The sequence below is a fragment of the Trachemys scripta genome, chromosome 3 (assembly GCF_013100865.1).
Source record: "Trachemys scripta elegans isolate TJP31775 chromosome 3, CAS_Tse_1.0, whole genome shotgun sequence".
NCBI lineage: Eukaryota > Metazoa > Chordata > Testudines > Emydidae > Trachemys > Trachemys scripta.
Window position 1 is genome coordinate 120554212 of NC_048300.1, and position 26504 is coordinate 120580715.

At 44.2% G+C, this 26504-nt stretch overlaps 1 protein-coding gene and 1 long non-coding RNA gene across 5 annotated transcripts in view; one reads left to right on the forward strand and one right to left on the reverse strand.

Moving 5' to 3' along the window:
* Nucleotides 1-1164: 1164 nt before the first annotated feature.
* The window catches only part of LOC117875021, an 84747-nt gene continuing 59407 nt past the window's right edge, over nt 1165-26504 (reverse strand). Inside the window, exons 3-4 of the long non-coding RNA XR_004645165.1 lie at nt 4448-4582; nt 1165-2359 (exon numbers count right to left, since the gene is read on the reverse strand). This is a non-coding gene — a long non-coding RNA (uncharacterized LOC117875021). The remainder of the gene's footprint in view (nt 2360-4447; nt 4583-26504) is intronic.
* Nucleotides 13235-26504, forward strand: part of TRAF3IP2 (TRAF3 interacting protein 2) — a 38131-nt gene continuing 24861 nt past the window's right edge. The window contains exons 1-4 of one of the 4 annotated variants that reach the window (XM_034765853.1): nt 13235-13456; nt 13584-13809; nt 23983-24069; nt 24263-25051. In XM_034765853.1, coding sequence (XP_034621744.1) covers nt 24054-24069; nt 24263-25051 — 805 coding nt within the window. In that variant the 5' untranslated portion in view covers nt 13235-13456; nt 13584-13809; nt 23983-24053. The remainder of the gene's footprint in view (nt 13457-13583; nt 13810-23982; nt 24070-24262; nt 25052-26504) is intronic. The other 3 variants (XM_034765855.1, XM_034765852.1, XM_034765854.1) reach the window with 3 other exon arrangements.

Here is a 26504-nt window from a genome sequence, read left to right on the forward strand (position 1 = left end):
CCTTGTCTCTGGCTATAACAATGGCCTTCACACCTTATCTTTTCCTGATGCATATATTCCTCATTCACACAAACTAGGGTTACCATATTTAAAAAATAAAAAAAGAGGGCACTCCACGGGGCCCTGGCCCTGCCCCTTTCCCACCCCTTCCCCAAAGTCCCCGCCCTAACTCCTCCTCCTCCCAGCCACGTGAAAAGGGCTGCCCAAGCGCTACTGGCTTCACGGTTTGCTGGGCAGCCCCCAGACCCTGCGCCCCCAGCCGGCGCTTCCCCAGCGCAGCTAGAGCCTGGGAGGGGAAGCGCCCAGCTGGGGGCGCAGGGTCTGGAGGCTGCCCGGCAAACCGTGAAGCCAGTAGCGCTCGGGCTTCTGGCAGCCCCCAATGCCTCCGGACTTTGCGCCCCCTGCCAGGCATTTCCCCTCCCGGGCTCCAGCAGCTACTGTGCTCCCTGAACTCCTGGGCTCTGTAAGCGCCGAGCTACCCGAGCGCTACCGGCTTCGGGCAGCCCCCATGCCTCTGGACCCTGTGCCCCCGGAGCCTGGGAGGGGAAGTGCCCGGCTGGCGGCACAGGGTCCGGAGGCATGGGGGCTGCCCGAAGCTGGTAGCAGTCGGCAACTCGGCGCTTACAGAGCCCAGGAGTCAGGGAGCACAGCAGCCCCCCGGCGCCCACTCTAAGGTAAGCCAGGGACTATTTTTTCCTGGACATGTTCAGCTTTTTGGAAATTCCCCCCAGATGGGGGTTTGATTACCAAAAAGCCGGACATGTCCGGGAAAAAACGGACGTATGGTAACCCTACACAAACAGATTGAGAATACAACCAGTAGTATTTTATAGCAAGCAAAAAGGCATTGCAAATTAAACCTTGTTAAGTTTTACAATCAATAACCAAGACAATTTACATTGAGACCCAGGCCCTCAATGTTCCTCTAATCTACTTAACATAGACACAATAGAGAATCCTGTCTCTTACTTACTAAAACCTTAAAACAAAGAAATGTATATTTAACTAGAGTGCCTATATTGTAATACATATAGGAAACCATAGTAGACATTATAACTTATCCTAAAACTAAAGGGTGACCATAATCAGTCATAAGGATTGTTCTGGTTTATCATTCCTTTCTGCTATTCAAAAAGGGTGGCTGACAGGATGAAATCAAATCGTACATTAAATCTCATAAAATCCAGCTCCTACAAGATGAGATCATAAATTTGGTTGATAAAGGTGTTCACGTAACATACTTAGGCTTCTGTAATGCATTTGACTTAGTCCCACATAAAGTTCTGAATTTTAAAAAATTAGCACTATAGAAAATCAACGTATCCTATATTGATTGGATTAAAAACTGGTTAACTGATGGATCTAAAAAAAGAATTGAAAATGGAGAATATTCCTCCTATGCGGGTGTCTCTAGTGGAGTCCACAAATTTGAAAGTAGTGTAGAGCCAAGAAGATGGACCCACCAGACCTACAAAGTAAATGGAGGACTGCCTCATATTTGTTGGTTTAGCACATAACTGCCCTGCACTCAGATACTGCAATAATTAAATTAGTATAAATACTTATTGGGACCTAGAGGTTAAAATCAAGATAATGTGGACGTGTACAAGAGCTGCTATCACACAGTGACTCCTCTTTTAATATGTGTACTATACTCATTAACCATTAAGAGGGGGTTAGAGAGTGTTAGTTACAAACAGTACAGGTGGAAGGATGTTTACCTTTTTCTCAGGTCATGACAGGAAGAGGACTATCCATCTTAAAAGAATAATTACAGGCTGTTTGCTATGTGATTCCAGAGTTACATTTCTACAGTCCCATTAGAAAGCAATTATAATTCCCAGTGATTAATTCACGTGCAGGGAATTCACCACTGAAAGGATTTCTGTAGCGTTAATTGGAACAGTCCTCCCTACTATCTTAATTTAGGAAGCGAGACAGTTTAGCTATACAAACTAAAGCAGGTTCAGATGTTAGATGAGATTTCACCTGTATTGGATGTTTGATCTCTCCCATCTAAATCCTCAGGTCTAGTTACCTTGGAAATTTTCACAGCCAAACCAAGGGGAAGGGATTCTATTGAATATAGGAGGTGAAATCCTGGCACCATTGAAGTCAATGGGAATTTCTTCATTAACCTGAATGGGGTCAGGGTTTCTGTGTAGAGTAGTCACTAACCTAGTGGCCATTGGTTTTCCAAGGAGCTTCAAACCGGACTCCACATCTGTACGCAAAAATATGTGCAAGTGACAAAATCAAATTTGTGTTAGAAAAGGTAGAGGCTGTTGTTAAAAATTCAAAGCAGTAAATACACTAATCAATTCCTTCCTATTCTTCCCCTTTCTCTGAGAAATTCATCCTAGGAAAAACAAGAGAACAATTACTTGTAAGACATAAAAATGGACTCTGACGAGTAACTGATTAGAGGAGAGGACAGTCTAACTGTTTAATCGCACAGTTAATCTGTTTAATCGCTTGATAGCCCTAATAAAAACCAATTGTAAGACTAAAATAATGCTGATAAGGAAGGCGGGGAGTGTAGGTCCATGCAGTCAGTCAGTCAGTCGTGAAGAACCATATTTACTGTAAGAATGGATATAAACTGGCAGTGGGGAAGTTTAGGCTTGAAATTAGACGAAGGTTTCTGACAGTCAGAGGGGTGAAATATTGGAACGGCCTTCCGAGGGAAACGGTGGGGGCAAGGGACCTGTCTGGTTTTAAGATTAAATTAGATAAGTTTATGGAGGGAATGGTTTAATGGTGAAACATATTAGCTGAGGAATACCGAGCAATAGCAGGTAAATAGTATAATGGCTAACAAGGGTCAGGCTGGAGACTCTTGCCTACATGCTTGGGGTCTTACTGATCGCCATATTTGGGGTCGGGAAGGAATTTTCCTCCAGGGTAGATTGGCTGAGGCCCTGGAGGTTTTTCGCCTTCCTCCGCAGCATGGGGCAGGGATCGCTAGCAGGAGGGTTCTCTGCCAATTGAAGTCACCAAGACACAGGATTTGGGGACTTCATCAGCAGAGTCAAGGGAAGGGTAGGGACGGTTTTGTGGCCTGCAGCATGCAGGGGGTCAGACCAGATGATCATAATGGTCCCTTCTGACCTTAAAGTCTATAAGTAACAACAGAGTAGACTCTAATTTTTGTGTCCAAGTACTTATGTGTTTGATTCTTGTCCCTAGAACAACGGAGGGTTAGAAGAGTTGTGGTAGCGGCATGCTCTGCTCCTGCAGTGTAGTGGTGGGTTGATGCAAAGAGCAATATAAGCAGACTTCTGAGGGAGGCACATCCAGCCATCCATGGAGAGTAACTGCAGTTTGGGGCCTGTGCCATGGGTGTGCAGGGAGGAGCAGACAGAGGAGAAAAGAGGGTGGATTCAGAGACTGCCCTTACGGGGGTAAAAATGGGTCACTAGCTTGCAGGCTGTGTTGAAAGTACATCATGTCATTTACAGACAGATTTAAAGGTTGCAGCACCAGCTGTGCTTGCAGCATCAATGTGTTTAACTCCAGCCAGGGATTCATGTAATCAGATTATGACAATGTTGGTGGGTCTGGGCTCCAGTTTTTCATACCAGAATGTAGCAATCTCCACTGTTTAACTAGAATATTATTTAGACAAGGCAGGAAACGGCAAGTGTGACTCACTATGGGAAAGTGCTTTCTAAATCTGAACGACTGTTAGCCATATGGGTACGGGACAGAGAATTGATCATTCTGCCCATTTTCTGGAATAATTCAGCATTAAGCCCTGTCAGAATGGTGTAAAGAGCGAAGGTCAAAGAAATAAGATTACTTCCCACCCCACATCCACACAGCAAAGAGAAGGTCCCAGACCAGTGAAGGCTCTGGTTTGCTTTTTCATGGAGTCAGTGTTGCTGCTGAGCCCCTGCTCTCAGCTTCCATGTACGATGCACGTTTGTAGCTCTCGGTGCAGTTTGCTGAACGATTTATCATCACTTCTGCTCACAAGATCCTTAAAGGCCTGCACCCCTGTGCAGCAGGCCTGTCCAAAGGCCTATGGACCACTTCAATTCTACGCATGACTGTGACTAAGCCCCAAGTTTAGGCTGTCTTCCAGCCCCATTATACCATCTGATTCCTCCAGTCAGGAAATACCACATCAGGAGTGATCCCTGGGTGGGGCAGAGCTGATATAAAGGGCCTACAGGGTGCACCCTGGGTGCGGGTGGCATGAGGACTGTGTGGCCACAATGCTCCAGCTATTCTACAAGTGTCTGTGCTTATGTTAGAGCAGCCCTGGGCCTCCAGTTGGACCCAGAACTGAAAGGTGACTCAAAGCAGCTGAGAATTGGGGGCTAAGGGCTCAGATGGTGACTGCTACAGCCTGTGTGGCTGAACTTCACTTTTATCTCAGTTTTGTCTGTTACTTTCCTAAACAGTATTTTAAACAGGTCTGATTTAATATGTAGATTTTTACCTCCTTTGTAGAAAGTTTTTTGTTTTTTCTCTCTCTCCTCTTTCAGGGGGTATCCGTCAGGCCCCAACCTCTGGCTCATGCTCCCTTTAGAGAGAGGAATTCTGACTGTCCTCACTCCTCTTGATTGTAGGATCTCTAAATTACATTGGGAGTGAAAGCATGAATGACTTGTATTCCAATAGTCAACATATAGTAAGATCTATGGCACTGCTCTCTTGCCAGGTCTGGCTTATAATCAAATAAAGCAGATTTTGGCTTAATAGAGCACTAGCCCTCTTTCTTTCATCGGGAGGGGTAAGAATACTCACAAGAGACTCCAAACTGATCACACACAAGTATATTAAAAGAGTGTGAGGTTAGCTTTAAAATATAGGGAGAGCTTAAAAAGAATGACTGTGTACGCTACTCTCCACTTCCCCTATTGGCTGCATGGAGAATAAATCCAAATCTAATGCCGCCTCCTTCCACTCTACAGCTCCACATGTGGAAAAGACATGTCTGTGTCCCCAAGGCTCAGTCCTGCAAGGTGCTGAGCACTCCGGCAAAGCACTCTAGCACACCCTTCACTCTAAGCATGTGAGCAGTTTCATATCAATGGAGGCTTCTCATTTGCTTAAAGTTAAGCATCCAGCCACTTTGCCGAATCAGCATCTCAAGTCCATATAACAGTAAGTTATACATTTACTGGGGGGCAGGAGGGTAATATGGGAAAAGTGCCCTGACATAGCAATACAATTGACTCAATATATCGTTACTGGACAGGCTTGCCAAATATTTTGCTGCCTCCCCAAGAAATATAACAAATTTCAGACCACCACGGTGCGCTATTCTGTACAGGCTCAGTCTGAAGATTTGGGGGAAGTTAAGCAAAGTGATTTGTTTTATATATGCCCCAGACCTAGTGGACTAAATTTACATCATGAACAAGTGGAGGGGGATCTTTGGCCCCAATTGCTCCCCCCACCCCCACCCCTCCTGCTATAAAAGTGCAGCTTGTGGTGGGGTCTGGGCATAATTGTCCCTTGCAAACTTTGTAAGATGTTGGTAAGTGTGCAAACAATCAGGGCATTGTGGGTCATTAGGCACCCAGCACCTAGAAGGTTTTGTGTGTTCTGGTGAATATTAGTGCACAGCTGGTGTTTACGAACACATTTAAATATCTGACTCTGCTGTTGGCTCTACCTGTGGCAGATCAGATTTACAAGTAGGAACATTTAAGCAGAAAGCATAAGTGACGTGCCCAGGACCAGAGAGGGCATCATTTAAAGCTTGAATGAAAGTGCTGGATTCCTGGTCCCTATTCCATGCTGCCTCTCCTACAGATCACACTAGCTGCATAGCAGAGGATCCGCACGAGCAACAGTCAGTTATCTGGGAGGTCATTTGTGATGGCTGTTTTGCTATCAGGAGCCAGGAAAACACTGCACCAGAGCTGGAAACTGATCTTGGATATTCAAGATGGGTGAGGCTATGCAGTCAGTTGAGGGAGGTGTGTGCATGGTTTACACAGTCCTCCAAGTCCAGTCCTGGGTGACTAGTGGGGAACTCTGAATAACCTGTGGTCTTTACGAAAAATCAATGACAAGCTACCAAACCAAGCAATTGATTTACATTTTCAAGGCAAATGTCAAGGGCAAGGGGGGAGAGAACCCTTTTATAAAATGAAAGCCAAATTTCTCTCTTTTGCTCCTGTGTCTCCAAATTAGGCAGGGTTGTAACCCAGCTCTGTATGATCTCATATACATGGAGCGTATAAAACACATGTTACCTATGTAGCCTTTGCATATGTTCCATATGTCTTTGATCCACATGGGAGGCTTTACGTTCCTGCCTCTTGCCCCTTTACACACCAAGGCTGTGTCACTTTCATTATTCTAGACATGTCATTTCTGAAGAAATATATATCCTGTTGTTGGGGAATTTTTGTTCTGTTAATTGTCAAGTGTCTGGTGGGTAATGAGCAATGGAGGACTAATTGCAAGCAAGAGGGAATAAAATAGGTATTAGTTTGTTTCTGTTCTTAATTAAGAGGATATATAATACTGTGGGGAAAGTTTTTAACAAATGGCAGGAGGGTTTATTATCATTAAGAGAGGGTTAATTGGAAGCATCTTATAAATTAACATAGAGGAACTGTGTTTTTTTCCTTTTAGGTATCACACCAGGATATAACTAGCAAACAGCAAAGCAAAGGCCTAAAAGACCATTTCTATAGACATGTGACTAAGAATCTCAAACAGCCAGAAGGGGAAGAGAGAAGTCCCAGTTTCCCTGGGAGTGCAAAAATGGTAAGCACCTGGCAGATTGTGGCCAAGAGGAGAATTAGGAAAAGTAACTAAATACCTATTTACCCTAAAGGGTACTGCGCAAACTCTTTGTGAATTAATTTTCTCTATATTAATTCAAATTGTTACTTTATTTTAATTTTAAATTCAATAACTTGACTGCTATTCTTTAAAAAGTTAATCAGTTGGAAGCAAAAACATGTGTTACTAAATAGTCCTCTGAATAAACAGACTAGGGTGGTAATGAAAGAAACTATGCTTGACTGTATCATTTTCTTCCCATCAAATGAAAAATATTCCAAATCCTGAAGATCTTGTCGTCTACCAGCCACATCTAATACAAAGGCTTCCCGTTATCTGCCTTGTCAATCAAGCCCAGTCATGTTCTGCTCTTAGAATATGAATATGCATTTTATAGAACAAAGGGTCCAACATGACACGTCGCATTCAGCTTGAAATACTGTATAAATGGGAATTATGGACATGATCCTGCTTCCACTGAAGTCAATAGTAAAACTTCCAAGCTGTAGGATTAGGCCTTTAGAAAGCAACAGGCTATAGATGTGGCTCGGGGAGGAGAGGGCAGGTGCTCATTAATCTGAGATGCTGAATCAAATGTAATTGAATCTCTCAATCTAGACAGAACAGATGATGGCAATGTATACCCTCAGGAAAAGGGGTTTTCACCATTAGAGTTATAATATTACCTTGGCAGGCACTGATAATCTTTTGTGCAGTTTTTGTTAAAAAAAAAAAAATCAGTGGGGTTATACCACCACTTGTAAAAAGCTTCACAAGGACCAAATTAAGTGAAACAGACAAAGTTTCTGCAGCATCCTGCCTTCCTGTGGGTGAGGTTTGGCGAGCTACAAAGGGACAGAGACTAGTCCTCCAATCCTGCATCTAAATGTCCTAAGGTCTGGGACAAACTTGTGGATCTTGGAGCATTCACCTGTGCTTGGATCACAAACACCACGTCTAAAAGGGGATGCATGTTCAGAGTGGCAATCTGCAGAGAGAGGTCAATATTGACCCCTGGGTTTTTCATCATGGGTTTACTGATGCTGTGTAAAATGAGCTATCCAGGGCTCTGCCACCTCCCTGCCAGCCATGCCCTCTGCAGAGCACCAAACCATCAGTCAGCGAAGAGAGTCCAATGTGTAGCTACCGTAGCTACCATGGTCAGAATCACAATGTCAAAATCTAAGATAAGGGGAGGGATACTGCTGTGCTGATTAGGTTCACCTCCTCTCCCTCTGACAGGCTTTCAGATGTTTTCTGCCCCTTTCATCCTTTCATGGGGTAAAATTGAAGGTGTTCGTCTGATTCTAATATGTACACAGTGCAGATATAAAGAACTTCCACAACCAGTATCAGAACAGAGAATTCCTGCTGCTGCTGCTCAGGTGAGAGATTCCAGACGCACACGTATTACAAAGATTTTCACACAAATAAATGCCATCGGTGAGAGTATCGATGCTGTCTGCCCACGGACAGTTCTTCCCATTCAAGCCTGGGGCCATGGCGTACTAACACCCGAGTGGAGTGAGATCAGGAGCTGATTTTTGAAGGTTTCTGTTCAATATATGTAATTTTTTTCAGCACTTTAAAAACTCTGTCAGATACTAATTCAGGTGTCTGCCCCTTCCCACCCCATTTCAACTCGCCTAATCAGCTGCAGCACCAAAAATGAAATGATGTTTTTTGCTGCACGTGTGGCCATGATTGTGACTATCTCCTTTTGCCATAATGTAGTGGCACTAACTGAAGGGTATAAACCGTTCATTCCATGTGTTGAGGTCCTGGTTTTGGTTTCCCTGTGGCCCAGAGTTCCCTTGCAGTTGTTCATATAGTGGAGGTGCAGACTGCAAACAGACTGGTCAGCTGCTGCATGCTGTTCTCAGGCAGAATGCCAGCAGCCTGCTGGTGGGGAAGTTGGCAGGCAGGGGGAGTAGCTGGAATCTACTTGTCTTAGACAAGAGACGCCCTTCTGGCATGTCCTGTGATTGTCACTGCTGAAAAGTATTTTGCTAACAAAGCCTGGATTGGTGTCAGTCAGGCAAACTCAGCCCACTGGTCCCCTGGAATAAATCACCTGGGGAAGTCACCAGCAGATCTCAGACTCCAGTCTCTTCCCTAGTGGGTTCTAATTAGCCCCCTGTGAGCAGCCCTGTAATTTGACTGAGACAGGTGGAATCTTTCCTTTCTTTTATTTTGTAAGAGGAAGGATGGTCTTGTGATTAAGGAACATGACGACTCAGGATTTTGGGGATCTATTCCCAGTTCTACCACAGACATTGTGTGTGACCTTGGACATGTCACTTATCTTCTCTAGGCCGGATTAATCCTGCCACCAGTGCAGGGACCAAGAGGGGAGGCTTGGTGTCTCCTCTATGCCTAGGTTGGTGGGGCCAAGCTGACCCCCCCTGGAGCAGGTTAGTGCAGCCTTAAGGATGTTCTAACTACTGTCATAACCTCATGTTCCATATGGTCAGACCCTGCCACATGTCCACCCACCCCAAACAGACTCCCTACCCTAGATGGTCCTGCTAGGATTGAGCCAGTGGCACCATCTCTCCATTTCTAGCAGAGAGGGCCTCTTGTGTTGGGGGTATTCTACTGGGGAGCTGCACAAGAGCAGTTAATACCTTCCTCTGGGCATCAGTTACCCCATCAGTGAAATGGAGATAATTGTACTTTCCTACCATGCAGGGGGGTTTGAATCTTTATTTATTAATTCTTGTGATGTTCCCCTTTGGATGGAAACATTTTGGGTTGTGCTTTTATTATTATTATTTATTTTATTTTTATTATTTTATTGTTATTATATAAGAGTCCTGCTTATTCAGTCCCCATCAAGTATCAAATACTATTAGGGCTCAGTGGCCCACAAGTGAAAATGAGCACTAAAGCACAAACTTCTTTACCCATTATAAATAGGCTCTTGAATAGTAAAAAACCTAGAAAGACTGTGCACAATAAAGGTATTCGTGACTTTAGGCCCAATCCTGCAAATATGAACTACCAGGTAAAGTATGTACTGCTTTGAGTAATCCCAGTGTCTTCAATGGTTTATGCATTGTACCCAGTAATAAATGTTTACAAGATGGAGTCCTAAATTAGTGTTTACGTAGAAGCCAAAATGCTGTTTTCAATGGTCTACAAAAACAACAAGGAGTCTGGTGGCACCTTAAAGACTAACAGATTTATTTGGGCATAAGCTTTCGTGAGTAAAAACCTCACTTCTTCGGATGAATCTGTTAGTCTTTAAGGTGCCACCAGACTCCTTGTTGTTTTTGTAGATACAGACTAACATGGCTACTCCCTGATACTTTTCAATGGTCTGATTCCCTTCGTAACCTGAGAAGTGCAGGGATCCAATATAACTTCACTACCTAAGTGGATTTCCTTCAAAAATATTTTTTAAAAACATTTATGTGTGTTATGTATGTATTTATGCAGACGTGCGTGTGCACACATTTACACACACTGTATGTACCTTTTCTTCTGCCAGTCCATGCCCATTTCCATAGAAACAGAAGTGAAATCATGACTCGGCCACCAGAAACTGAATTATTTTCATTTCCCTATATGCAGGGTCAGAAAGGCTGCGGGTGCCAGCAGGCAGCTGTCAGCTCATAGTGAGAACTTTCCCTTGTATATTTCAGCAGCTGGCTGTCATCTGACAACTACAAATACCAGGTTTGCAAAAAACAGTACAGACTTCAGAACCCTTTCAGCTTTGAATGCCTATTTGTGTTGGGGAGCGCTGGTGTTTATGCTTTTGGATTTAGGTGTGCTGGGAGGACTGCTAGTAACGTTAGATATCACCTGTTGAAAATCCCTGTTCACTCTGTCTAGATGTTGGGATTGGGAGGGGTCAGCATGGAGAGTCTGGACCCAGACAGTGCCATTTATGTCCACAAAGGCATAACTTTGAAGTTCTTGCCCTTGAGTCAGAGCAGTGGTTAATGTGCTGCATGAATGATTGATAAACATTCTTTAGTCTCCTTCACAGTTCATTGCCCTAGTTAGACAATGATGATGAACATGCAAGGCTCTACCGTATATACTCACTTATAAACCAATTCCCAGAAAGCCAATCCTCTTCTCTTCCCTGCAGACACTAACAAACATAAATGTCCTGCATGTAAACTTATTCTTCTCCCACTGCCCCTGTGCTCCCCAGCTAAGACATTATGGAAGAGTCTTCCTTAAATAGGAAGTAACTTAGGGGACCCCTCATTAGAACTCCTGGCTCCCCTCTTTCCCTGCTTGATTAGTGTATAAGCCAAAAGTTTTGCCTGGAAATTGTGCTTAGCTTTATATATCAGTAAATATGGTATTTGTCTGAACTGCCCTGAATGAGTCACCATCACTGATATGCCCAGCCAGAAACTCCAGAGCCTACACCTACCGGGTGTCTGTGCTTAGCGCGCATGCTGCAGCTAGTCCAGCAAGCCAGCTGCAACCAAGAATTACCTCGCTGTAGCTGCACTTATCAAATCTGCACGTTGTAAAATATGGCTTTGTGAAGGTTCTCAGATCAAACCCAGTCTTACTACAGAACAGTGCCGTAAAATGCCAAAGCTCACAGCTGTCAGAGGAAGGGCTTTCACTGTGAAAAATAGGCATGCAGCAAAACACCACATCTTAGTTACAGACAGATGGCTTTAAACTTAAACTGATTAAAAGGCCACGCTAATAGCACCACTACTAATGCCACATTAATTGGTAGGAATGTTCGTCACATCCAAGGCTGGCTCTATTATACAGGCAGAACAGGTGGTTGCCTGGAGCAGCAAAATGTTTAGGGATGGTGGGAAGTGAAGGGCATGTGTTTTCCAGTTTGCCATGGGCATGAACAGCCACAGACCTGATGCTAATCTGAGAAGGGAAGAAACTATTAGCAATCAGCCATTTTGGCTTTGTTCCGGTGGCCTAGTATTACTGCTTTGCAATGCCCCAGAGGGGAAATATGGGTTCAATTATGGACGCTAGTCTTTCACGTGTAAGGCTGATATGGGCAGCTAAGGGAGACAGCATGCTCAGCCCATTAGTGGAAGGGGAGTGTGACAGGGAGTATTACAAGATGCTCAGCAGGAATCTTTCCTGCCCATCAAGGTACAGCAATAATGGGCTCCAGAAAAAGTCCATTCAGTCTAGCGAAGGATGGTTGAAACATGGGCTTCTCCAGGAAATATACCACAGTATTCTACAGCAACAGCCCAAAACACGGCAGTGTTGCTAATATAAGGCACAGTGTTTTCACCTATTACTGTAGAGTACCATAGTACTTTTCAAAATAAGGTTAGAAGCAGTAATGCTGAACGAGACCCCTGGCCAGTAAATTAGGCATCAGTTTGCAATGTGGCATGGCTGCAGAAAAGACTTGCTTGACTTAGGGGTTGTATTATGAAGAGGTGGCAGGTAATGCTCACTCAAAGAACTGACGTGCCTGGAAACTTGATGCAAAGGCATCATGGAGCCGGGGGGAGGGGAGAGGGGAAGGAAACAGAGGTTCTGTTACCTCCCTGCTCTCTGCTATGGCCACATCTGAAATATTGCATTCAGTTGTGGGTGACTCTTTACCAAGATAGTGATCAATAGGCGGGAGTTCAGAAGAGAGCAATAAAAACAACCAAGCAGCAGGAGGAGTTGACTTCTGAGGGATGATTTTAGATAGCTAAATATGTATAGCTTGACTAAGCTAGAGTTCAGGGGGAATCTGATGGCTGCCTACAAATACTGGAAAGGTGAAAACACCAAAGAGGAGAAATGAATTAACGTGGCACCTAGGAGTATAAGTAGGAGGAATGGGTGAAATTAAGCAAGGAAAATGTTGGCTAATAGGCCTGACAGTGAGATCTACTGGACTAGGAAGTGGTGAAAGCCAGTTTCCTGGGGACATGTAAGCTAGATTGGAGAAAGCACTAGAGAATATACTGTGGAGAAAATCCTGACTGGCAAGAAGACAAGCTGGATGATACCAGAAGTGCTTCTAATATCTATGCAATGTTGCCAACTCTTGCCATGTTTGATATTTTAATTAAAAGTCCCAGCTGCTGGAGTTCTGTCACTACATGAGAATCTCAACTTTAATTTCTTTCAACAAATGTTCCTAGACGTGGTTGTGGAGAAAAGTTTGCAAATGTTACTTGAGTGTAACCTTCAAGACTCAAGAACCAGAACACAAATAAAAATAACCCATTTTAAATCACATGATTTGTAAGACAATCTCGTGATTTTTGGTGGTCCAACTCATGATTTTTGAGCTGTTGGCACTGACAATATACATTCTAGTATTTAAAAAAAAAATCAGAAAGTTTTTCCACTCATGAATATTATGTCTGAAAATCATATTGGGTTTCCCCTGCAGTTACTTATCTGTGCGGGGTAAACAGCAGCCTGATTTGTAAGGACAGAAACATTTCAAGGGACTTTTTAACTTTAAAGTAGTTTTCCTCTGTTACTGATTCACTCCCCCTCAGAGATTTTCAGACTGACGTTTTCCACTTCTGATTTGTGATTTGCATACGAGTTCTACTTCCTGCTGCAGAGCCTGTTCTGCAACTTACCTGAAAGAGAGCGAGAGAGAAAGAGAAAGGGGAGCATAAAGGGAGAAAAGAAAACAGAGATCCCCAGGAAAAGAGTGTGCAGGAGAAAGCCCAACAGTCGCTCTCTACCCTTGGTCAGTCCAGCGTGTGTCCCTGCTAGCCCCACGGTAAGAGCTCTTAAAGATATTGCCACTCCCTGTCACTGTTTGTTACTAACCACTGACCCACTTTGCCTCTTGTTTTTCTGTCTCTTCTTTCTGGGCTCTAACCTCCTTTTTATTTTGCCCATTTTAGCAAACAGTTTAGCAAACAGTGAGTTTGGCAAACAGCTCGCTGTGCTTCAGCTGCTTCGCTTTACAGATTTGGATCAGGACTGTCTGTGAGTAAACACTCTGGAAATGGATGACATACGCAGTGTTTCTATGTCGTCCTAAGGGCCTAAGCATTTGTATAGTCGTCTGAAAAATGCCAGCGACGGGCCTGATCCTGGCTGGCCATTGCACGGGTGTACCACTGGAAGGTAACTTGCAAGGAACTTTCACCTCTACCCCTCTGTGCCCCCCACGCAGGGATCCTGCATTCTTCTGAGTGATGACACAGCTGTGCTCCCCAGGGGCTTCTGGAGGAATTGTGGCACCGTTGGGACAGCGGTTTTGCACTCCCTGCCACACAGGCCCACGCCTCACTGCCTACTCGGCCATAATGAGGGTTGTTTCCCAGTAATCTAGGAATTGCCTAAAAGGCTGAAGAGCGGATCATTATGGAAAATTAATGAAGAAATAGGATTATAGACCAAGATAAAACACTTCCAACCTGATGTTAATATCAGAACAGATTGCAAGTGATCTGATATTAATTTTAAAAAATCAGCTGTATAACTGATATGTTAACATCGCTTTCAGAATACAGCTGCAACTAGTTTCTGGGAATTACATGGTATTGCAAAATTAAGGTCTCCTCTAAGGACTAAGGCCTGATCTACATTAAAAATTTATACCAGCATACTAATGTCAGGAAGGTGATGTTTTTCCAACGTAGCTATGCTGGTATATGCAGTAGTGTAAGACTCAGTTATGCCAGCAAAACTATGCTTTGCTGGTGTAGTCTATTTTGCTCAAGGAACTGGGGTGAGCTATACTGACAGTTAAAAGCTTCATCTATAGTAGGCAGGTTTGCTGGTCTAGCTAAACCAGCAAACCCTTCTTAGCAATAACAAGCCCTTAGGTAGAGACTGTACCAACTCTTTGATGACATCTGCAAGGAAATAACAAAATGCTTCCTAGCTCCATAGGCTCAAAAAATGTCATTGGAGGAGGGGGGGAAAGGTTAGTAAGACCTCCGTTCTTCCTCTCATTGTCTTGTATTTCCCCAAAGCGCTGTTTAGCATGCAGCCTCGAGTACATTTCGCATTATCCACGCCACTTCTTGGTTTGGGGAATTTGTTTTGTTTTTGCAAACTACTATTGAAGATTGTTGTCTTGAATCAAAGAAAAGGAATTTCAGCCGGATGAGGCTGAACTGGGCACACTTAGTCATCACATGATCCTAAGCAGCATCAGAGCACAATGGCGTAAGGTCACAATCGTGCCTCAACCAATTCAAGCACTGCTGAGGGTCGTGTGCTTGGGAGGGAATGTCTTGTTTTTCAGTTTACCCTACTGTGGGGATTGGGTACAAAGAGGGACTGAGGGCACTTTGATTATTGTGTTAGGGCTGGGTGCCAGAGATGATGGGGGAGTTCACCCTCCCCACCCACTTTTGAAACAGAGGGGGCCGTGCCCTCCTCACTTTTGAGAACGTGAACTTGCCAGGGGGTCCGGACTCCCACCCCCTGTCCCCCGACCAGAGCTGGGTGGTGTAAGCAGAGCCCCTTCCCTGCTGGCATAACAGAGGAGCAACTGGGCCAAATTTGAGTGAGTGGCTCTGTGACCTGGTGCACAGGGTCACAACACCATTCCAATGTGAGAGTCTCTGAGCTAGCAGGATTTGAACCGGAGGAGAGTTTATCTACCCAGGGTCTTTTATGGCATCATCTTATCTGAGTTACTCAGGCACCAGCACAAGCAGCCTGGCACAAAGGGCTCTCACTCTCTTAGGACCCACGGCACTGCTCCCCTGTCAGTTTCCTATGTGCCTCCGCTCTTCACACAGCACTGGTGAGCTCTAAGGAGCAGCTGTGATCAGGCTGAAGTCTGCATGAGGGTTGAACTGAGGGACAGTGGTTCTGATGTTGGCTTATGGCAGCCAGAGTGCGCTTCAATATACTGCTATACTCGGTGCATTGGAAGCTGCAATTCTTTAGGTTCTGTGTGCCTTCAAGAGTCAAGGGGGACCCATAGCAACTCTTACATGATGCTGCCTTGCTTTGGAAGGCAGGCTGCATGCCTTGGAAGAAGGTGCTGGAGCTTATGTGTAGGTGTTTACCCAAGGCTGGTGGCTCCTTTTGTGGGTACCCAAAGGGGGTCTTCATTCCTCATCAGGAAACATGTTGAGGGGGAAGCCTGACCGGGGGGAATGTCTGCCTAGTGCTGTGCTGATGTCAATGTCCAACAGTTGGCCTCATGTTGACCCAGCGCACAACGTTGCTGTCTTTCCAGCACCCATAGTACTAAGGAGATGTGGCAGTATTTCCATAGGTAAGTTTGAAACCAGCTTCCACTTGGCCTGGAAATTGCCATGTTTACTCTGCAGAAAAAGGAGACTGTTTCTGCAAAGTTTGAAGAAAATTCATCAAGATCCTTTGACGTTACATGACATTATAATAGTGCCATGGTTTGAAATTCTGACTTGGTATCTTTGTCTTCCTCTAGCTCTAAAGCAATGTGTTGCTACCTCTTCAGTGGAGCGTCAGAGCCAGGCAGAATTCCAAGCCCTATGCTCAAGAAAGCACGTGGACAGCACCCTAGCTACTCCCCACGGAGATGCATGCCACCCTTAAGGGGAAGGGAGGAGTGGAGAGTTAGGAAGATTTGTGGCTCTGTTGGTCCCCCTGTGCACCAGCCAGCATTGTGGGGTGGTGGTGTGTGCACACCCCCTGTTCAATGGAAAGCTCCAGGAGGCATTCTGACTCTAAGCCAGAATGCCTTGGTGTTTTCCCTGGGGCAATGCACCTCCCACCCCTTCTGGGCTGTGCCTAAAGGGTACCAATGTAGCCCTGTGTTAGCTGAGAATGTATTCCACTTAGCCACTGAAATAAAGAAAACACAATTACATTAAAATCAGTAATTCAGTGGTCAAAGTTATGGTTATGTTTTGATAAAATATGCTTTTCATTATAGTTCATATGCATGTGTGGGTTTATTTTGTGGACAGTTCAGGATTCATTTCCTTGTTTTCAAAAGCTTGCATTTTGTTACTGATGTGATATGCAAGCCTGTTGTTGTCATTTACTAGCATTTTAAATAATGTGGTGGTTGTTGTTTTAGACCAGGGATCGGCAACCTTTGGCAGCCTCACGCAGCCCGTCAGGGAAATCCGCTGGTGGGCCGGGATGGTTTGTTTACCTGCAGCGTCTGCGAGTTCAGCCGATCACAGCTCCGACTGGCTGCGATTCGCCGTTCCAGGCCAACGGGAGCTGCGGGAAGTGGCACAGGCCAAGGGATGTGCTGGCCGCCGCTTCCCGCAGCCCCCATTGGCCTGGAACGGTGAACCGCGGCCAGTGGGAGCTGCGATCAGTTTGATTTTGTCTTTTGACCCTGGTCATTTGGGTCATAGGTCCCAAATGGCTCCCCTGTTTGCAGCACTGCACACTGCTGTAAAGTTTTGGGCCTGACTTCCCTTAGTTTTAGGAAGGTTGTGTCCAATCTTTCTACAGAGCAAGCTGTAGCATTTCACTCCTCTATTTAGCCTTATATGGCCCATTCCCATAGTGTCTGAGCATCTCAGAGGCTTAATGTATTTATCCTTTCAACACCACATGAGTTAGGAAATACAGTTATCCCCATTTTACAGGTGGGGAACGTAGGCACTGAGACACTGAGACTCACTCAAGGTCGAGAGGAAGTCTGTGGTGGATCAGGGAATAGAACCCCAGTCTTTTGAATCCCAGGCTAACTTCATAATCACTGCACTATCTTTCCTGTCCATCCCTCTTGTGCCTGGCTAAAGCAAAGGTTAATTTACCTCCAAACCTTTCCAGATGAGTTTAACTTCCACCCCTTTATTTATGTATTGCATATCAGACTGGAAGAGGTTTCTCCCTTGTCCTAACGTTTCCTCTTCTATTGATTAACACGCAAAAATATGACTTTAATCAAATTGCTCTTCAACTCTCAAAGCCCTCGGAAAAAGAATGAGAGCACAAGCACCTTCTTTTGTTGCAGGTTCCTTCCTTTCCCTTGTCAGAAGTTGTCTAATCAAATCCAGGCAGTTGGAGGTATTGTGTGGGGATGTGAATCTTGACCTTAAAATTGGAAAATATATGGAATGCTTTGTGGTTGATTATGAAATCCTTAAACTGTAAAGTTGGGCCTGAAGCTAACCCCCAGCTACAAACTCTCTTGAATGTTAAGGGAGTTTGGCCCTGCTATTGAATTCTGCACCTCAGGCCTAGCTCTATTGACCTGGAAAAGTGAGTGTCTGCTCCCCACCTTTCTTTCCACTTACTTTCTCCCCTGAAACTCCCACCAGAGACATCCAAAGCAAACTGTGTCCAGAACAAGCATATGATGTGGTCGTTTTATTGTGAACATTGCTGTCCAGGACTGTTTCAACAGCACAGTCAGCACTCCTTGGCTCTGAAGTTTTCAGTTTATCTGGCAGGAGAAATGGAAGAACTTCTCTCAGTCTGGGAACTGTTGCAAGGAAGCTTGGAAGAGTTTGGTCACAAAAGCTTGAGCCATTGTCTATCAGCTCACTTAAGACAAACTCTCCAAGGCTATTTACTAAATTAACCCATGTTATAAAACTTTGAGTATGGAGTGAGGGAGGAACAAGAGGAGACAAGGGCTGTTAATGGGATTTTTTCCATTTATTTTTACGAAATTTGCTGCTAGAATGTTAATTCCCTTTACTAAAGGCCTCACTTTATAATTTGCAGAAGTCCACGCAAGAATTCAAGCTGGTTATCAGTAATCTTCAGTATAGCCATGGTAGAGTGACCATAGTTCCCTAAACTGAAAACGAGACACCAGGGTAAGAGATGGTCTGTGCTCACAGGCCGGCCCAAGCCCTGCCATGTGGGTATGGCCTGAGCCACCTGGTGTCACTGCTCACCCAAGCCAATGTCCTGGATGTCACGACTTTTTTTGGCAAAACTGGACATTTGTCCCATTTGCTCTTGCCTGAACGTTCCTCCATAGCCCCCTCAAGAGCAAATGGGACAAATGCCCGGTTTTGCAAAAAAAAAAAAAAAAAAAAAAAGTCGTGACATCTGATACAGAGCTTAAAAAGGGGACTGTCCTGGCCAAAACGGGACATATGGGCACCCTAAATCATGGGGGAACACTAAATTCTTGGAGCTTTCTGGCAATATGAAAATACCACCTAAAATAGGTCTATATATTTGAGGATGGGACTGGGTCATAAACTACATTCTCCAGTTGTCTCAGTGCTAGAAGAAGAATCAGATCATGGTTTGCTGAGGGTGTTTTGATATGCTGAAGGACTCCTTTATCTCAGTTCTTGACAACAGGGGCCCAAGTAAGTTATTTGTCTGTCTTGTGCTCTACTTTCAGCATATGTTAAATAGTAAATGTCAAGAGAAATTGCATGAAAATCTACAGCATGAGGCCATGTATAACAACAGGATCAAGGTCTCAGTTTTACATCTTTTCTAAAAGCTGGGACCTCCAGCGGAATAGTAACATCATACTGAAGCACTGGTTCAGTATAGATTTGGAAGGAAGAATGTTATTTACTGAATCATCAACATTGCCAACCACATGTGGGTTTTCTTTTGGAAATTTCCACCAAAATACAGACTGAGCCTGCTGCCCAGCATCACCCCAAAAGTGGGTAGGGTTCCCTTGGGTAGCCTCTTGCACAGGGCTTCTGCAATTTAAAGCTGCTTTCATCCACCAAAACCACTGAGAGAGGACGATAGAATCATAGAAATGTAGAAATCATAGAATCGAGAAGTCATCTAGTCCAATTCCTTGCGCTAAGACAGGACCAAGTATATCTAAACCAGGGGTCGGCAACCTACGGCATGTGTGCCAAACACGGCACGTAAGCCGATTTTGAGTGGCACGCTGCTGCCTGCCCGGTGAGAGGAGGAGGGTCAGAAAAGCACCACACTGGGGGAATAAGAAGGGGAGGGGAGAAGCTTGGCTGCTGCAGGACCAAGCTTCTGCCTCCTGCCCCCGCAAGGAAGAGTGATGTGGGGGGGTGTCCCGGCCCGCAGCCCCACTCAGCCCCTCCGCCCACTGCTCTCCCCTGAGGGGGCAGGAGGCAGAAGCTTGGTCCTGCGGCAGCCAAGCTTCCCCCCTCCCCTTCTTATTCCCCCAGTGTGGTGCTTTCCTGCCCCTCTTCCTCTCCTTCTCTGCGCCGATCAGCTGATGGCCCTTGCGAGGGGGAGGGAGAGGAGTGGCAGTGTGCTCCCTACTCCATAGAGGAGGCAGAGAAGAGATAGGGACGGGGCCTTGAGGAAGGGGTGGAACAGGGCATATCCCTTCCAGCCCCCTGCCATGAGCCGCTCAGGGCAGGAGGCTGGGAGCACCCCCACAAGCTGAGCACCCTAGCCCTCTGCCCTGACCCCTGAACCCCCCCACACACACAGCCCTCTGCCCTGAACCCCCCACACATCCAGCCTTCTGCCCTGACCCCTGAACCCCCACATACCCAGCCTTCTGCCCTGAATGCAGAATTGCCTTTTATGATCCAAGATGGATATCAAGGGGAATTTCTTATGAAAGAACAGATGCTATTCAATGGTGGGAGGAGAGTTTGCAATGTGAATAAAGTCTAGAGATGTCCCTTATGGCCCCTTAATCTGGCTTTTACCCATGTGCGAAGTATGCCATTACACTGGTCGTTTCTTCACTTGGGGGTTGGTCCAAAGTTTCCCACAAATCATACACATCCCAACTAATTCCTCAGTCACAAAGCAAGTATACGCAAGCACGCCATGGCTGGGGACCCTTGTGGCCAGATTTACAAAGGTATTTAAATGCCTAAATATGCATACAAGTGATTTCTTTCAATGGGAGTTTGCACCTAGCCTGCTTAGGCACTTTTGTAAATATCACTAGGCACCTATCTGCAGCATTAGGTGCCTCAATACCTTTGTTAAACCTGGCCTTAACCCATATTCCCAGAAAAGTCATCCGATCGCAGTGCAAGAATGATGGGGGCAGTGATATAACCCCATGGTTCTCAACCAGGAATACACGTACCCCTGGGGGTGTGCAGAGATCTTCCAGGGGGGTGCATCAACTCATCTAGATATTTGCCTAGTTTTACAACAGGCTACATAACAAGCACTAGCAAAGTCAGTACTAACTAATATTTCATACAGATAATGACTTGTTTATACTGCTCTATACTATATACTGAAATGTAAGCAGAATATTTATAGTGCAATTGATTTATTTTATAATTATACGGTAAAAATAAAGTAAGCAATTTTTCAGTAATAGAGTCCAGTAAAGTAAGCAATTTTTCAGTAATAGAGTCCGGTGACACTTTTGTATTTTTGTCTGATTTTTGTAAGCAAGTAGTTTTTAAGTGAGGTGAAACTTGGGGGCATGCAAAACAAATCAGACTTCTGAAAGGGGTACAGTAGTCTGGAAAGGTTGAGAGCCACTGATATAACCAACCTTCCCAGGCAACTATCACATCATCACTATTGCAAAGAACAGAGTAAAGCAAGTCCCCATCTTAATCCTGTGCCAACTATGAGAACTCAAGGTTTTCCCTTTAGAGTCACATGCATTATTACCGTCACAGGACACTGACTCAGCTAAAAGTGGCAATCATATGTTTATGGCTTACGGGAAAAGGATACAAACCACAGGAAAACTGAATGATGTTGGTGAGCTTACTGTCGGGATTTCAAGCATGGATGCCTGCAATAAAAAGGAGTCTAGTCAGCACTCCACTTTGTTCTCTGGCCTGTGTCTGAGTATCTGACAAAGCAGCTACATGTGCTGTGTGTTAGTGCTTCCCAATAACTGCTCTGAGGGCTTGTCTACATTGGGAAATTTACCAGCGTAGTTATACTGGTATAATTATAAACTATTTATGTAACTATGGTGGTAAATTACCCTGTGTAGAAAAACCGGAAGATACACTTTGGAGAAACCCTTTCTCTAGACGTACAGCCTAGGAGTTGTGGAGAATAGTTTTGCCTGGCCACATCTCCTTTTCAGAGAACCACAACCTGAAACCTCACTGTGCCAGAGGTGGTTTTGCTGTGTGACATATGTGTCACGTCACTGGCTCTATGCTGTTTCAGGATCACAGTTACAGAGAACTGATCAACATGGAGGGTACAAGTAGGGTTTGGCCTATGTAATACAGTAGTATTACACACTGGCCACAAAGCACTAAAGGATCTGGCCTAAAATCTCCATTTTTGGGTCTTCCTTGTGGCTATGCCTTGTGAAGATTTTATCACATTATATATAGCTTATTAAGGCGGTAGGAGCTACTCTCTGAAGTGGCTGGGTTTGAGGATGTGAAAGTTAAACGAGCTGAAATCTGCCAGAACTCTTGCTACATGTACGTCCCTTTAGCAACGATTTTCCTCTGAGGAAAGTCAAATTGGATTTATTTCAGTTTTTACATTGTATTATTTCCTTTATGCTACTGCAAAAGAACAAGACTTGTGGGGACATTTTAGAGCAGATGAACTGGAACTGGCAATTGCTCTTTCCCAGTTTGACCAAGAATTAACTATAAAGAGCATGTTTTTACTTCTTCAAATTAAAGGTACACATTTTTGGAGAAAGAGCTACTGAAACCAGAATGGAGTTGAGACATTTCTCAGTCAGACACAGAACATGATATTTCTCAATGATCTTGCTTGACTGTTTTGAATTCTTTGTTCAGTGGAACATACTCTTTATGTACTTTTTACTAAATATTGTAACTGCAGTACATTTCTACTTTAAGGTACTTGTTACTGAATATTGTAACTGAAGTAAATTTCTTCTTGGTTTACTAGAAGCTCTTTAATATTGTATGCTTATGATTATTAAGGCTTTAAAGCAAATTCCGTCGTTGGCAAATGTTGCCGTTTGCTTTGCTATGAGTTCTTGTCCCATTCATCTTTATTGACGGGGTGGCACCAGCGCAGCAAGCACATGTCTGGGGTGGCAAGGCGGGGTGGGGGGCGGTGTTCCAGTCGCCTTGAGGGCAGGAGACAGGCAGCCTTCAGCAGCATGCCTGCGGGAGGTCCGCCGGTCCCACAGCTTCGGCGGTAATTCTGCGGCGGGTATGCCAAAGATGCGGGACCAGCAGATCACCCGCAGAAATGCTGCCAAATCCGCGGGACCAGCAGACGTCCCACAGGCATGCTGCCAAAGGTTGCCTGACTCCCGCCCTCACGGCAACCGTAACGTCTGACTGCCGGGCTTGGGGCGGCAAAAAACATAGAGCCACCCCTGTTTATTGATTGTCCTAGTTTGGTTTTTGGCTTCTTCCAATAGGACAGAAGTAAAACTGTAAAGGAGGTGGTTCATATCACCCTATTTCCTCACCCTATCCATTGGAAGCCCTGCGGGTGCCAGAACTGTATATAGAATTTGCCCGTAACAGCCAATTATCTATTAGGTTGTTGGCTGTTGCAGCCTTTTATAAGGTGTTGGCTTACATAGCTTCATTTGACTTCTTATTTACATTATAATTTCAAAGAAAGCCTATTGAGGCCACTCTGAAATATTAGAGGCCAATTGAGAGTGGTCCTGCTATCCAAGAATCAGTACTTTTTTCAGATAACTTTAGGTTGAGCAGAGAAAGAATGTTTTGTGTAATGGGGCATGTAGATCTAATTTCCCAAAGTTGGTATAGTTACAATGCATGCTTTGGACCTGGCTGCTACTATAATACTACTGTAATGACAATGCCATATTAAAACATTATGAGAGTAATTTGGCTGGAACAGTTTTACTGGCAACACCATAAATGATGACTTACAATTTGGATCCCTATTGAATTCTAGAAGGGCATCTGAAATTCCATATAACCTGTGCCATTCAGTCTAGGTTATTACATCATCAGAAAAAGGGAACCTTAAAGAACAACAAACTTTTCAAAATATCTGTAAACTCCCAGTAACCTGAGTTAACAGTATCAATGTAATAACCAAATGGATGAACTGCTTTGGATGAAATAAGAGCCAGCAGTTGGAGACTGGCTTTCATCATTAAGTTTGGCTCAGGACTCAAAGTTCTTTAGTTTGGCTGAGAAGGAGAGTGTAGACCATGGGCAGCAAGGTGGGGCCTCATTATCAGGTCTGGATCCAAAACCTGCAGTTCGTCCCATTTCTGGAACAAGCTGAACCAAATCCCCAGATCAGAATACCCTAAACTTTCTGTCTAGAAATAACACAAGACAGGCTGTCCTTCCAGACTCAGCAGGAACGAACACAAAGTACCAGAAACACCCTTAAATTTCTCTGTTTTCTGAAATGTGATTCTCAGAACTTTAATCAATATTCCTGGTTAATCTCTGATACAAAGTCATTATTTCTGGATTTTTAACTGTATGAAACTGCACTGTTTCAAAGGGGATAATTTTTCTTGTTTTCCAGTTTGTTGGAAAATCCTGGCACCAAATTAAGAAAGTTGATTCATATTTCCACAGTCTTCACAAAAACTCAAAATGGCCTCCATTGCAGGTTAGTCCAAGGCTATTGCTCAATGCATTTGTTTCTTCATCAAAAGTCAACCAAGCAGTGACGTATTCTTATTGTTGATCTTTCACTTTGTGGTCTTGAATCATAACATTGAAGATATAAGTTTGTCTTTATAGTGACTCCAAGAATTAACCATGACCTGATAGTTTTATATTGTTTGTTCTTCTCTTTTCAGGCACTGTGATGAGTCGAAGCATACCAGTTGAAGTTGATGAATCTGCATTCTGGTCCCCATTTCCAGAACATTCACTAGAAGAGGCTTTGAAACCTTCTGTTGAAAATATGGAGAATTTGGTACCTTTAGGACCATATCCAACTCAAATGTCTCAAAATTCCTTGGCTGATCAGTCACATTTATGTAAATCCTCAGAGCTTGCAAACTATCATCAGCCTGAACCACACAATGAAGCGATGGAGGATTATGACAGCAGTCTTTGGGTAAGATATCAGGATTCTGGAAAAGATGTGCCTTCCTGTGCTTCCACTGAATCAGAGGCTGGGATGCTCCCACCTCAGTCTCATCTTTTAGCTATGGAGAAAACAAATAAGCTATTGAGATCTCAGCTTTCAACTGATTCTCCTGACACTGGACATGACTCTAGTAAATCAATCAAAAGTTTTTCTGATGTTTCACAGAATTCACTTGATGACAAAAGCCAAGAGAATTTACAGTCACATCAGCCATCAAATAACAGAGCACCATTCGACCTGCCAACTGTAGACACCGGATATGATTCTCAGCTTTGGGATGTCATGGGCATCAGACAGTTAGAACCTCCGTTACCACTTACATCTGTGTTTAACCCCCAGGACCTTCCAGGACCATTAATATCCAGAGAGTTTCTCAGAATTGAACCTCAGCAGTATCCTGTATACCAACAAATGCTGCACCGTAATGTTTCTCCACAAGCTCACTGGAACCTCAGATACCATTGTCCAGTTGATCCACACCACCAAAATCCATGTAAGTTAATGTAATTGACCAGCATTTAATATGCTTTTCTATGGTATCGCCCTCTTAGATCCAAACTATATTTTAATAAGTTGGTATTCCTACTGTACTTCCTTCACAGGATGCATCTATTGTTTTCTAACACCTTTTACCAACCCCTTTATCTTCCTAAATGTTAGCATGATGTCAGTGAATTCGCTAAGGCAGAACCTTCAATTCAAATAAATCAGTGTTAGGCCTCAAAGTTCACTCATCAGAACACAGCTGGTGCTACTACAGAGAAGTTATTCTTTCCCAGTCATGCATTTTGTGTTCCAACTTCCTTGCTGCTGTTTTTTTTTCTGGTCATTTCTCTCCTCCTTGCATCACTTAATTTTCTGGAGAAGAAGAGCTAAATTCGTAATATCCCCTTGCTTCTTCCCTCCGTCCCTCCCTACCTCCTCCACACACACACATTGTGTGCAGCTGTACACTAACAGAACGGGTACAGTTTGTTTTAAAATGTGAACTAGGGGAAGATCCCCACAGAGAAATCAAAGCAATATTTCAATCACATCCAAAGGAAAAACATCAAATGGTTGGAATGGATTTGGTCAGGACCAAGAAGCTGGCAACTGTGATCCTCCTGTTACATGCACAGTGCAGCATAAATCACCTCCTGACAGCTTTCTAAATTTCAAATGATTATTGGGCAATCACAGCCCACAATAAGGCTTTGCACTTACTGCATTCTATTATGTATTTTCTAGACAATAACAATATAGTGTATTGTGTTCACAGGCTGTAATCTAGCCCTGAGCACCTGCTATCTGCCATTCATGAAAGAACAGTAAAACTGCTTTTGATGTCAAAGAAATCCTCTCAGCAAAGCTATTCGCCCAAGGACTGTTACTTTACATATTCATTATATGATGCACTTGATGTCAGAAACCATGGATACGTGATTCTACTGTGATTGTGATAAGTAATGTTTCTTCTTTGAATGGTGGTCCCTATGTGTATTCCACATATGGTATACGCACATGCACAAGTCCAGAATTTTTTGCAGGCAATGTCCATTGGCCCACACATGTGCCATAGATTCCTCATGTTCCAAACTGGGGTTATAAAAGGTGGTGCAGGCTGACACTTCTCCAGCTTTGTCTTGTCGCCGTGTGACTTCAGTTGGAAGTTTTGGTGTCCTTGGTTCCTTTTTTACTGTAACATTGCTGTAAGATATCTTATATAGTTAGTTTTAGTAGTTGTAGTAGTTCTTATAGTATAGTATACATAGTATAGTTAGATTGTGTTTTGCCCCACTTTCTTCCCTTCCCCTTCACCCCTCCCCGGGGGACTTCTCCCCCCAAGAAGTCTGGGGTTACACCCTGGGTCCTGAAATTCAAAGACTGTGTTTCCTGCCCTCACTCCTTTTCAGCGAGCAACAAACATCAGTGTTACTTCTACTGCCTGGGGGAGGCTCATATTT